The sequence below is a fragment of the Phoenix dactylifera genome, chromosome 10 (assembly GCF_051530095.1).
Source record: "Phoenix dactylifera cultivar Ajwa chromosome 10, Ajwa_hap1_PhDact_Kaust_v1.1, whole genome shotgun sequence".
Lineage (NCBI taxonomy): Eukaryota > Viridiplantae > Streptophyta > Magnoliopsida > Arecales > Arecaceae > Phoenix > Phoenix dactylifera.
The window spans coordinates 8497667-8511058 of record NC_143199.1 but is presented as its reverse complement, the minus strand read 5'-3'; the positions used below and the strand labels follow the sequence as shown (position 1 = coordinate 8511058).

The 13392-nt window shown below is 42.7% G+C and overlaps 1 protein-coding gene across 2 annotated transcripts; it reads left to right on the top strand.

Moving 5' to 3' along the window:
- The first annotated feature begins 547 nt into the window (after positions 1–547).
- On the top strand, positions 548–11538 carry LOC103696780 (UDP-Glycosyltransferase superfamily protein). 2 transcript variants are annotated; one of them, XM_008778495.4, is made up of 9 exons: positions 548–690; positions 7070–7186; positions 7369–7433; positions 7518–7562; positions 7645–7750; positions 7947–8094; positions 8195–8334; positions 10692–10858; positions 11038–11538. In XM_008778495.4, the coding sequence occupies exons 1-9, from the start codon at positions 630–632 to the stop codon at positions 11329–11331; spliced, it is 1143 nt and encodes a 380-aa protein (XP_008776717.1). In that variant the 5' UTR covers positions 548–629; the 3' UTR covers positions 11332–11538. The 2 variants fall into 2 exon arrangements, with proteins under 2 accessions (XP_008776717.1, XP_008776716.1); XM_008778494.4 differs by having other exon boundaries at positions 7369–7562.
- The last annotated feature ends 1854 nt before the right edge of the window (positions 11539–13392 follow it).

Sequence of the window (13392 nt, the reverse complement as noted above, 5' to 3'; positions counted from 1 at the left end):
GAGTCATGCCTAGTGCATCAGGAATCATCTCCAGTTTAGAGGAGTAGAATATGCTACAAAAGGAATCACTTCCAGAAGAAAGGAGCAGAAGTCATCTTGATAGGCTAGGAGTCACCTTGGCATACCTTGAGTCGTCTCTAGCTTTGAAGAGCCGACCAATAGTTTTCCAAGAGTCATCTCCAGAAAGTCAGGAGTCGTCCCCCATGAATTCAACTAGGAGTAATTAATTAGGAGCCATCACAAGCTATCAAGAAAATCATCTCATGCCTTAAGAAGTCATTCAAGTAAAAAATTAGGAGTCATCTCCAAATTACTAGAAGCTATCTATAGGAGACCAGGCAAGAAGAGCAAATTGAATAGTCATTTCCTTAGATCTTGGGAGTGATCCAATATATATTGATAAAGTATTGAGATTTTTTTTCACTCGTTTCAGCTAAAACCCGCACAGAGCGGGTTACATGCAAGTCTGATCAACAAAGTTTAGTTTTGGTCCAACTAGCTACTAGCTAGTAAGGTCCGGTTCACACGTCCCGGTTCAACTCAACCTACCATAGGAACGGGTTGCGTCAACTAGAAAGTAGAAACCAGAAGGAAACCGCTCTCGTGCTCGACTTCGGAGGGAAGAAAGGATGGAGAAAAGGAGAAGCCCGAAGCTAAAGATCGCCATCATCCATCCCGACCTCGGAATCGGTCTGCTTCTCTTTCCCACAGTCTTTACTTCTTTGTGCTTTCAATAGAATCCCTCTTGTTGTTGGAAGAAAAAGATTCGATCTTGATCGGTTTTTGCGAGGCAAAACATATTCCGTCAATAAAGTTTGGGTTTTTAGGGTTAGATGATGCTCATATTTGATCCCGTAGATTTTGTTGCTTTCTTTTTGTAGAGTGGGATTACTTCTTGGATCATTGCAATGATCGTTAATTGCTTGTTTCTTGATATAAATTTTTGCTGTTTTCTTCTCATTTATGAAGTCGAATTATTTAATTGCTGAAGAAAAAGATGATTGGAAATTAGTTTTGCGATGGGCTGGGTTCATTGTTGGGATTCTGGTAACAGTAGACTACTATGACGATTTAACTTCTTCGTGTGTTGATGATTCTTTTTGGCTGTTGTTACTGCGTGGACAATCAAATCAATAAAAGTTTATGGCTCGACTTTTGTATCCAAGTAGGAAATTGCTTCTTGATCGTGAGAAGGATTGATTTTGACGAATGTTGTTGTACTGATATCATAATAAACAAGCCTAATTCCATCATTTAAGTATAGGTCTCTGATGGGATCGACAGACCTCGACGAGTTCGGAGGCCGAACCCACGTTATCTCGCGACCATCGATCACGTTCCCCACGAAGACACCGGAGTCGCAGGGAGTCTGGTAAAGGAAAAGAAGAGGTCAGCCACTTGCAGTTCGGGTGCGAAGGAGAAGGAGGGAACGAACGCCATGCACGAAGCTACAACATTGGAAGTGAGAAACAGACCTCCGAAATGACATCCGGCTTTTCCGCACGTCAGTTATCAAGAGGTCACCCATAGGAAATAAATGAGGGGGTGAGAGGGTAGCTGGAGGGGGTGTGGTATTATCTCTTGTCTCTTAGTTTGCATTGGGGGTTACTCTCGCCCGAAGTAGAGTGTTTTATATTTGCATGCATCGGGTTGCTCTCACCCAAAAAAGTAGAGCTTGTACCTCGCTTTCTTACCTTTCGAAGCCTATTAAAATAAAGATCCCTTCCTTTCTTTTCTTTGCGACTTCTTCTTTCCTTGATCTGGGACGTGAAGGAGAGCTGGGTCTTATCAACTGGTATCAGAGCCGGTTATGTCAAATAAAGAAAGGATCGAGCGTCTGGAAGTCGACGTGAACACCATGCAAGAAGAGCTGCACGGCTTAGAAGCACGGATGGAGGTGCGTCTCACTGAGGTCCTGGAGGCTATCCGACACCTCCAAATTACAGTGCAGTCCCCTCCGCCGTTTGAACCAACGGCATCACTACCACCATCACCACGAGAAGGAGCCCTTAGGCGAACGGAGGACATCGTGGGGGTCCAACGCCATCCCAGAATGGACTTTCCACGGTTTACTGGTAATGACCCGATTGTTTGGCTCGATCGAGCTGAGCAGTTCTTCGATGGCCAAGGAGTACCCGCTAACCGGCGGGTAATCACCGCTTCATTCTACTTGGACGAGGAAGCCAACCACTGGTGGCAGTGGTTACGGCGAATGTCCCAGGATGAGGGAGTTGTAATCACCTGGAGGGTGTTCGAACGGGAACTTTTGGCCCGTTTCGGACCCAACGAGTATATTAACTTCAATGAGAAGCTATCCCGAATTCAGCAACATGGAACTGTGCGGGAGTATCAACAGGAGTTCGAAAAACTAGCTAACCGAGTCCGAGGATGGCCGCCAGACGCACTCATTGGCACGTTCGTCGGAGGACTCAAGGAGGAGATCGCAAAGGAGGTGCGAATGCGGAGACCTCACTCCTTGCGCGAAGCAGTCACGATAGCCCGGATGCGGGAGGAGAGGCTGGAGCAGAAGCGGAAGGCATTCCGTGGCGTGGCATCCCGAGTAACCAGTGTTCCGAGAACCCAGGGCCCATCCACAACTGCACCGCGGCTGCAGGCTCCGACACCGATCCGACGCATCACCTGCGAGGAGATGCAACAGCGCCGGGAACGTGGGCTTTGTTTTAAATGCAATGAGAAGTTCTCCCCAGGACACCGGTGCAAGACCCCTCAGGCTTATTTAATCGAAGCCGATCGCTTGGAAGATGCAGAAGGATCTAAGGACGGCGACATCGAGCACTACGACGAAAATACGACCGGAGAAGAGGCGCAACCGGTGATTTCTCTCCATGCTCTCTCGGGATGGAATGGGCCGCGGACGATGCGGGTGGTGGCATGCATCCAAGGGCATCCTTTGACAGTCTTGATTGACAGCAGATCCACCCACAACTTCGTGAGTGGCCGTGTTGCCAAATTACTTCAGCTGCCCATAGACGCCACCGTCAAGTTTGGAGTCCGAGTAGCTAACGGAGAGGTCCTACAATGCCAGGAGATATTCCGGTCGGTGGAGCTGGAGCTGCAAGGGAAGCGATTCCTGGTAGACTTCTATACACTGCCGCTGGTGGGGTTGGATGCCGTTCTAGGCATACAGTGGCTGGAGAAACTTGGACCTGTGATCTGCGACTGGAAGCACATGACCATGAAATTCTGGTGGAACGGCCAAGCGTGTGGGCTCTCCGGGCAACCGGCGAGACCTACCCGAGATGTAGACTTCCGAGAAATACAGAAGGAGATCAAGGGGAGTAGCCAACTCTTTGCGATCATGGTCCGAGGCGCCGAAGAGCATCAACCAACGACAGTGCAAAAGGAATGGCCCACCGACCTCCAGCAGTTGATAAAGGGGTACTCTCCACTTTTTGAGGCACCCAGAGGATTACCTCCAGAGCGACCTTATGTCCATCGGATTCCTCTGCAAGAGGGAACCTTGGCAATCAACGTTCGGCCCTATAGATATGCATATTACCAGAAGAATGAAATCGAGCGCCAAGTAACTGAGATGCTAGAGGCCGGGATTATCAAGGAGAGTCAGAGTCCTTTCTCCTCTCCTATCTTGTTGGTAAAGAAAAAAGACGGCACATGGAGATTTTGCACAGATTATAGAGCTCTCAATGCGGTCACCATTAAAGACAGGTTTCCGATCCCCACTGTCGATGATATGTTGGATGAATTGCACGGAGCTTGCTATTTCTCTAAGCTGGATCTTAAGGCCGGATACCACCAACTCAGAGTTCATCCAGATGATGTTCATAAAACGGCTTTCCGTACACACCACGGACATTTTGAGTATTTGGTTATGCCCTTTGGACTATGTAACGCCCCATCAACATTTCAGGCAGCCATGAATTCCATCTTCAGGAGTTACCTGCGTAAGTTCATCTTGGTCTTCTTTGATGACATTCTGGTATACAACGCTACTTGGGAGCTTCACATATCCCATCTCCGCACCACACTAAGGATTTTGGCTGACCATTGCTTCTATTTACAACCCTCAAAATGTCTCTTTGGACAACAACAAGTGGAGTATCTTGGTTATATTATATCCGCTGCTGGGGTACAGGTTGATACCACCAAGATACAAGCCATGAAGGAATGGCCGCGACCCACTACCGTGACAGAACTAAGGGGATTTCTGGGGTTAACTGGATACTACCGAAAATTCGTTAAGAGCTATGGAGTCATCGCGGCACCCTTGACGACATTGCTAAGAAAAGGGCAGTTTCAATGGAATCTTCAGGCTGAGCAAGCATTCCATCTTCTTAAGCAAGCAATGATGACCACCCCTGTGCTTGACATTCCTAACTTCTCAGAGACCTTCGTGGTTGAAACAGATGCTTCAGACAAAGGCATTGGCGCTGTGCTAACACAAGGAGGAAAACCAGTTGCTTATATGAGTAAGGCATTGGGTGTAACAAAGAAAGGATGGTCGACTTATGCTAAAGAGATGTTGGCCATAATGGAAGCGGTGCGGATGTGGCGGCCCTACTTGCTGGGAAGGAAGTTTCAGATAAGAACCGACCAGAAGAGTCTACGGCATTTCCTAGAGCAGCGAGTGAGCACACCGGAGCAACAGAAATGGGTCACCAAACTGCTGGGATACGAGTACGAAATAGTGTACAAACCGGAGAAGGATAATTCAGCTGCCGATGCTTTATCCCGACTACCCGAAGAGATTGCACTTCATGCTCTCAGTCGCCCCGTATTCGACATCTGGGAGGAGATAAGGACTGCTAATCAGGAAGATCACTATTTGCAGCAAAAAATTCAACAACTCGAAGCTACACCCGACCGCATGAAGAACTATTAGTTCAGAGGGGGAATTCTATATTATAAAGATCGGGTCTTGATCCCTCCCAGTTCGCCGTTGGGAGTGAGGTTAATGGAGGAATTCCATAATACAAAAATTGGAGGACACTCAGGAACGCTAAGGACCTACAAACGGATTTCTCAGGCTTTTTACTGGGAGTCGATGAAGAAAGATATCCAAAAATTTGTAGCCGAGTGCGTGGTCTGCCAACAGCATAAATATGAGACTCAAGTCCCGGCCGGGCTACTCCAACCATTGCCGGTGCCGACCCAGGTGTGGGAGGACATTTCCATGGATTTCATTGAAGGATTACCATGGTCTAAAGGGAAGAACGTCATCCTGGTCATCGTCGACCGGCTCACCAAATATGCCCATTTCTTGGCCATATCCCATCCATACACTGCAGGAGAAGTGGCAGCACTCTTCGTCAACCAAGTGGCCCGACTGCATGGGATGCCAAGGTCGATTGTCAGCGACCGAGACCCGATATTCGTAAGTCATTTTTGGCACGAATTCTTCAAGCTTCAAGGCACCACTCTTCGCATGAGCTCTGCGTACCACCCTCAATCCGACGGCCAAACCGAGGTGGTTAACAGATGTGTCGAACAATACCTTAGGTGTTTGTGCAATCAGTTTCCGAAGACGTGGGAGCAAAATTTGGCTTGGGCAGAGTACTGGTATAACACTACGTTCCATTCCACTGCCGGAATGACACCTTTTCAGGCACTGTATGGACGAGCCCCACCAACAATCGTTCGGTACATGGAAGGGCTCACAGCGGTGGATGAAGTCGATAGAACTTTGGCTAACCGGGACCAACTGATGAAGGAGTTAAAAGGCAACTTGGAGAAGGCTCAAGGACGAATGAAGCAACAGGCAGACAAGAACAGAAGGGAAGTTACTTTTGTAGTAGGGGAATTGGTGTTTTTAAAGCTTCCACCATATCGGCAACAGACGATCTTCCGACGAGTGCACCAGAAGCTTGCTCAGAAATATTTCGGAGTTCGGACCCTATCGCATTATTCAGCGCATCGGGCCAGTCGCTTATAGGCTAGCATTACCAGAGGATGCAAGAGTTCACCCGGTATTTCACGTATCGCTTCTCAAACAGAACGGGACAAGTTCCTTGTTCAGGGTCTCCACTCATCCAAGAGGACGGACAATTCGCACTGGAACCAGCCACCATCAAGGACTATCGATGGGTAAAAAAGGGAGGGAAGATCATCGAAGAAGTTCTCGTTCAATGGCAATCATTGCCGAGGGAAGACGCTACCCGGGAAGAATATAAACAATTGAAGCAACAGTACCCAAGAACCAACCTTGAGGACAAGGCTTTGGCTGAAGGGGGGAGGGATGATGGGATCGACAGACCTCGACGAGTTCGGAGGCCGAACCCACGTTATCTCGCGACCATCGATCACGTTCCCCACGAAGACGCCGGAGTCGCAGGGAGTCTGGTAAAGGAAAAGAAGAGGTCAGCCACTTGCAGTTCGGGTGCGAAGGAGGAGGGAACGAACGCCATGCACGAGGCTACAACGTCGGAAGTGAGAAACAGACCTCCGAAATGACATCCGGCTTTTCCGCACGTCAGTTATCAAGAGGTCACCCATGGGAAATAAATGAGGGGGTGAGAGGGTAGCTGGAGGGGGTGTGGTATTATCTCTTGTCTCTTAGTTTGCATTGGGGGTTACTCTCGCCCGAAGTAGAGTGTTTTATATTTGCATGCATCGGGTTGCTCTCACCCAGAAAAGTAGAGCTTGTACCTCGCTTTCTTACCTTTCGAAGCCTATTAAAATAAAGATCCCTTCCTTTCTTTTCTTTGCGACTTCTTCTTTCCTTGATCTGGGACGTGAAGGAGAGCTGGGTCTTATCAGTCTCATTGAACCTTGTTCGTCATTTTTCATGTTCTTGACAGATCTAGCTTATAAAAGTACTTGAACTTCCACATTTTCCTTTGTGATTCAAAGAAAACTTAGCAACCTTAGTTGCCAAAACAAACAGCTTTCTGTTTTCTAGGAATTGGTCCATAATAAGTTAACTATCATCTGAAGATTCTAAGACATCATATTGCAAAAAAAAAAAAAAAGAATAAGAAGATTGTTTAGTATTCATATGGAAACCAAGGGGAACATGTAGTTCTGAATATAGTCGTATTCTAAGTTCTTGTTGCTGTGTCTAACTATATGATCTTTTGATGTTCATATGTAGGTGGGGCTGAAAGGCTGATTGTAGATGCAGCAGTTGAACTTTCACTGCATGGTCATAATGTTCATCTTTTCACAGCGCATCATGACAAAAACCGATGTTTTGAGGAGACTGTTGCTGGTGAGGTTCCTGTTGTTTTTATAATCAGGAAAACAAATCTTAGTAACTTTTCTTTCAATTTACTGTTATTTGTTGAGACTGGTTTTACTTCTTTTTATTATTGTTGTTGTATTGTTGTTGGTTGCAATAAAATGGAGTATTAGATAGTGGTATTTATGGTGCTTTCTTTTGTTATTATTCAGGTCCATTTCCAGTCACAGTATATGGTGGTTTCCTACCTCGTCATATCTTTTACCGTTTCCATGCTGTATGTGCTTATCTAAGATGCTTTTTCGTTGCACTTTGTCTGCTTTTCTTATGGCCCGTATTCGATGTTATACTGGTAGATCAGGTCTCTGTTGTCATTCCCCTGTTGAAAATGAAACGGTCAGCAAAGGTAATTAATTTTTGTCCATTTAATTTTGTTTTGGATGTTCTTGGTTTGCAAGGGATGCATTAATGCTTTTCATTTTTTCCAGATAATATTCTACTGTCACTTTCCAGATTTGTTGCTTGCACAACATACAACTATGCTAAGGAGAATATACCGCAGACCAATTGACATGATTGAAGAAGCAACCACTGGTACGGTCCATCCCAACTATTCTTTCATCTCTATTTCCTTTGTTTTTTTCTCCTAGTCTTCCTTCCCCCCCCCCCCCCCCCCCCCCCCCTTATTTCAGTTTTGTGTATCTATGTGTCATGCATTTGCCTCCCAGAGTCTCCACCATTCATTTCACATGCTTGCCAAGCTTCTCTTTTGATGACTCTTTATTCCCAGGTATGGCAGATATGCTTCTCGTTAACAGCAGATTCACTGCATCAACATTTGCCAGAACCTTCCGTCACCTTCACTCAAAAGGATTTGAGCCAGCTGTACTTTACCCAGCGGTCAATGTGGAACAGTTTAACGGGCCTTGCACTTATAGGTAATGAAACAACTTGTATCTCTTGATATATTTGCCATTTTAACTGTTTGAGTTATATATGTGTCTGTGAAAATTAAATGCTTTGTGCTGCATGCTTCAGGTTGAATTTCCTCTCAGTCAACCGTTTTGAAAGAAAAAAGAATCTCCAGCTCGCAATTTCAGCTTTTGCATTGCTTCGTTCTCTTAAAGGAGATACACTTCCTGGACATGAGCTGGTTGAGGCAACATTGACAATTGTTGGTAACTACTGTTCCTTATAAGTTTTTTAAGTATCAATCTCTTAATGTTTTACGTTACAGTTAGGGTAGTAAATTTGGTGTTTATGATGTTCAAAACCAAAAATCAACAACATTTTTATAAAACTTGATATTGGATCAATGCATGCATATTGGCCAATAGAAATGTTGATATCTATTTATTAATGAGTTTGTGCTTATAGGAGCTTTAAATTGAAAAGCACAAGAAGTTCTTGTTACTTTGTAAAGTACGGACTTTGAACAATATAGATTACAAAACAGAACTGCAATAATTGGAAGATGATTTCTTCACATGTCATTCTATGTCTAGAATTTTATCTATTGGATTTGATTAACATGATGTTGCTAATTTCTTGTTTACCAAACCTTAAAGCCATTATTTACTAATAGCATCAGTATGTTTGTATGTTAGCAAGGTATGCCTACCCCATTGTTTATTTATTGTTTTTTGGATCTTAAGTTCAACATGAGGGAAGATGCTATAATGGGGATCAATTCTTATGGTACAAGGATTCTTGATCTATTGAACATTCTTTGTTTCTGCATAGGAAGCCACATGTAATATCATGGGTTTTTTCTTGGTGCCTGACTTAGATCAAGGTCAATTTGAGTTCCAAAAATTGAATAAACAGAAAATTTATCCATGTCAATATAACAATTTAATTTGAGGAGATTGTTCGTTATGCTCATTGAGTCTAACTAAAGCAACTCCCATGCCTATTACTTGTCCCTTTCTAATAAGCTTAGGGCATTGGTGGACAAATTTGATGGACCACAAGAAACTTTCTATGTGTAATCTGTAAGCCACTTAAAAGTTTCACTTATTAGTCAGGAAGCATTTGGAAGACCAAATGGTATGGATTTTGTTAATAGGAAACCTGAAAGAATAGCTTTGGAGGCTTACAGGCAAGAGGGAGCATTCATGACAAAGTTGTAAAAGCTCAAGTTGGAGGGAGGGAATATCTTCACTCCAATATCTTAACAAGAATAAAATGGTCTGCTAACAAGATGGGAGGAGAGGCAAATTATACTTTTGAAAAGAATTTTAGCTTGAGGGGTTTGGTTCTTAAGGATAAGTTCTCATATTTTGGAGAATAACCACAATTTTGTGGCAAATTGTGAATGTATGAGATTATCACTAAAGGACTATCTGACTTGGAAGAAAACCTAGAGAAAATATGGAGGGATTTTTCCTTCAATGTGCTCTAGATGGAGTATCTTTGTTTCTCCTATTGGGATGAAAGAAGCATCTGGAGTCCAGTTTGCCCTGGTCGTTTTCTGACCACAACGCACAGTGTCCATGCCACCCATTACACTGCTTCAGTGAGGACGGTGGGGATGCTGCTCCTTTTAGGTGAAAATATATTCATTGGCTGACTATGAGAGAGAGGTTTCTCAATAGATCTTTCATAAAGAATGAAAAAAAAAAAAAAACAAAAGCACCTATCATTTGTGAATTAGGGGAAAGAAGAATGCCAATGAAAGGCTGTCTAAAGTCAATTTTCACGTCAAGGGCCATTTTTTGGGAAATTGCTTTTCCTTCTCATAATTAAGAGAAAGAAATGAGAATGTTTTTTGAAAAAAAAAATCTCTACCATATGGCGAAAGAACTTGGAGAAGAAAAAAAAAAGAGGACATATTATCATGGTCTTGTGCTTTCACAGAGGGAACCTAGCTGTGAAGATTGGAAGGAAGTCCTAAGATCAACTTTGACAGTTATTTGCCAGGGAAGCTGTTCTGGTTGGCCATTGGAACACATAGACAGATCACACAAATGGTATCTATTGGCTGATGGCAAAATTAAATTTACTACAACTGGCAATGTTACTGAAGCTTGAGACTTATGCCTCACTTGACTGACATCCTTATGATAACAATAACAAAGCATAGTAGATGGTGAGCCTCATCTTAATTTTATTCAGAGTGACCTTAGATAGATGACCCTGCAATGCCTTTTGTTATGTCTGAGGCAATGTCCATCCTTTTCAGAGGTTGAATATGATATACTCCATCATGTTTGAAAATCTGCTAATGGCTTAGCAGACAACAACACTAAAATAGGGTATGTTGTAAAGATCCGAGTATTTGTCATCCACTATATTTTGATTACTGAACTCATTCATTTGTTACCTGACAAACAAGAGAAGCAAATAAAATAGCAACTATAGTGGAATAGTCATCTTTCCGTCGTTCCCTAATCAGGAGGAAAAAGCTTTAGATATTTTAAATGCTTGGGAAGAAATGAAGTTTCAGCATGGTGTCGCTGGCACATTCTTTTTCTGTCAGTTGTGCTTGTTTGTGTATTAGATTCAATTTGTTTTTGTTTCTTTGTCACATCAGGTGGCTATGATAAACGTCTCAAGGAAAATGTTGAGTACCTGGAGGAACTCAAAAGGCTGGCAGAATCCGAAGGAGTTTCTGATCGAGTTGATTTTGTCACATCCTGCTCTACAGCTGAAAGAAATAAGTTGCTCTCTGAATGTATATGTGTTCTTTATACACCAAAGGTAATTGATTAAAGATGTATATCTTCTAATAAATTTCTCATAGTCAGGAAATTTCTTGTTTCTGTGTCTCCCAGATCTAAATTTGGTTGTATGAACTTTTGGAATACTTGCAAATGTCATTCTCATTATGTAGTTAGATGTTGGAATAAATGAACTTTTTTGGGCGAAAAAAAATGCAGGATGAGCATTTTGGCATTGTACCCTTGGAAGCAATGGCGGCACGAAAGCCTGTAGTTGCATGCAACAGTGGAGGTCCAGTGGAGACGATTAAACATGAGGTCACGGGGTTTCTCTGTGATCCCAACCCTCTGGACTTTGCAACGTCTATGGCTAAACTAATAAGCAACCCTGAGATGGCAGAAACGATGGGCAAAGAGGCATACCACCATGTCAGCGAAAATTTCTCTACCAAGACATTTGGGGAACAACTGAACCATTATGTCGTCGATGTGCACCACAGGAGAATTGAGTGAAATATTTTTCTTGTTTTTTTTTCAGAGAAGAATTGAGTAAAATATTTTTCGCATATGATAGGCTAGCAAGAGATTGATCGAGAGACTGGGTGATTCATTTACTAACTGGTAAGAATCTTATTGATTGTATGGCCGCAAGAGAAGCTGATTGATTTTGCAGATCTATAGTGGCATAGTTTCTACAATCAAACATGACTTCGACTCTCATTGATTTATGCCTGCTATTTTATTTTGCCTGAAAAATTCTTTTATGACTTCAAGTTGCATGGCGCAGGTCAATATTATGCATATTGTGTTGGCTGCTTGAGTGAAACAGCCAAACAGGAGTTGAAGGTCTTGCATGACCTTTATGCTGACCCAATGGGCCAAAATTTCAGGTCAGGGTTTGAGATATTATGGAAATCGGATTGTTTGTTATTGTAAACATGTTAGTTCATGTTGTTTTCAAGTTAGGTTGATCTGATGCAACTGGTATTAGGCCATAGCAGGGGCTTCGTTTTCCCGTGGATCTAATCTGAAAATGAACGAGGGCATTCAAAGTATAGAATTTGAAGACTAGTCATTTTAAACATAAGGGCAATGTAGGTGGTTGTTATATCAATGCTTGAAGCATTCTTATTCTCTTGTATTTCTAAGCGCCTTATCCGATTTTCCGATTCAACTGATATATCTTCTCAGTGGTTCCTGGTTGATATCACCAGCGGCATTTGCCTATTTTTGAATTTACAGACTCTTGATGCATTCACCCCTCGATGATGTATCTAATCTAGATGTGCTTTAATTTCTTATGAAGTTGTTTGTTGGAGGGGTTGTAGGAATGGGTTTGGTACAGCCATGCTGGTTGCATCAAACAAAACCAAAACCCTATTTTTCAGCAGTTTGTCTGGGACTAAGGCGTCTCCAAAGACATGCTTGAATTGATGATTGGGCTGAAGCATAACCACGAATGCCTGCATCAAGATAATCCACTAGCAGGGTGAGGTCTTAACCATGAGACTAAGGGTTAGGGGAGAGGGAGGCAAGAATGGAAAGGGTACTGTTGAGGGCTTGTTTGGAAAGAATTTTATTTAAGCATCCGTGGATTGGGCTGTTTATTTAAGCATCGCGCTCAATTAACCAAATTTTATCCAGCCCAAATTTTTGAAATAATTTTTTTTTTCTTCCCACAGCTTAAAAACTAGGATATGAGTTTGAGTTTGGATAGGATGTTAGAAAATACAAGTTAGATGGGCCAACAGACTTAGAATTTTAAGGATTTTCAACCCAATCATATAGAAATATCCAAATAGGCCCTAAGAGTTGGGACTTACATCGTTTTTCAGTAGAAATGGCCTATAAAAATGGGCTACGTAACAGGAGGTAACCTTTTCACAGGTATCCTATTCCCAAAATCAATTCTTACAACTATCAAATACTTAGATTGGTGAGCTAAGCGAGCACCCTCATCTTCATCATTCTTGATGGATTTAGCTACTTGCATGTTGAGACCAGGAGTGCTAGGTCAATAATTCAGGCCTTTGATATTTAGGCAATGATTGGTATTGGATGATTTTGAGCTACCTAAACCGAAATGGTTGGCTTTCTGCACCTGTGGTCGGTTGTATAATTTTGTTTTTGTTTTAATTTAGAGGTGGAAATCGGATTGGGTCGGACTAAGTATAGATTGGTTCGAATACAGAATAGGTTAAAAATCTATTGACCCGATTCGACTTTTCCATTAAATAGGTCAAAAATTCAAATCCAAATCGGACCATTTTATTAAATAGCTAACCTAACACAATCTTTAATAGGTTGAATCAAGTTAAATAAGTTAAATGATTAAGCATTGCACCTCTAATTGTAGAAGCACAATAAAACAGGCATGTCCCTAAAAATAAATAGATGGATAAATAAACTAGTTAGAAAAACAAAAAAAGGCCTCCCATCAGAGAGCAGGGAAACACGACAGCAGGGAGCGAGTGATCTGCAGTACTTCTCTGTTCTCATCAGATATCCAACTACAAGTTGGCGAGGCAAGATCACTTCGAGTCCAACACCCCTTCTCTCTTCGAGGTTAGAGAG

Coding starts and splice junctions, on each gene's coding strand:
- LOC103696780 (XM_008778494.4), top strand. CDS start 630: ATGGAGAAAAGGAGAAGCCCGAAGCTAAAGATCGCCATCATCCATCCC. Junction 7,751..7,946: donor GATTGAAGAAGCAACCACTG/GTACGGTCCATC, acceptor CTTTATTCCCAG/GTATGGCAGATATGCTTCTC. Junction 8,095..8,194: donor AACGGGCCTTGCACTTATAG/GTAATGAAACAA, acceptor TGCATGCTTCAG/GTTGAATTTCCTCTCAGTCA.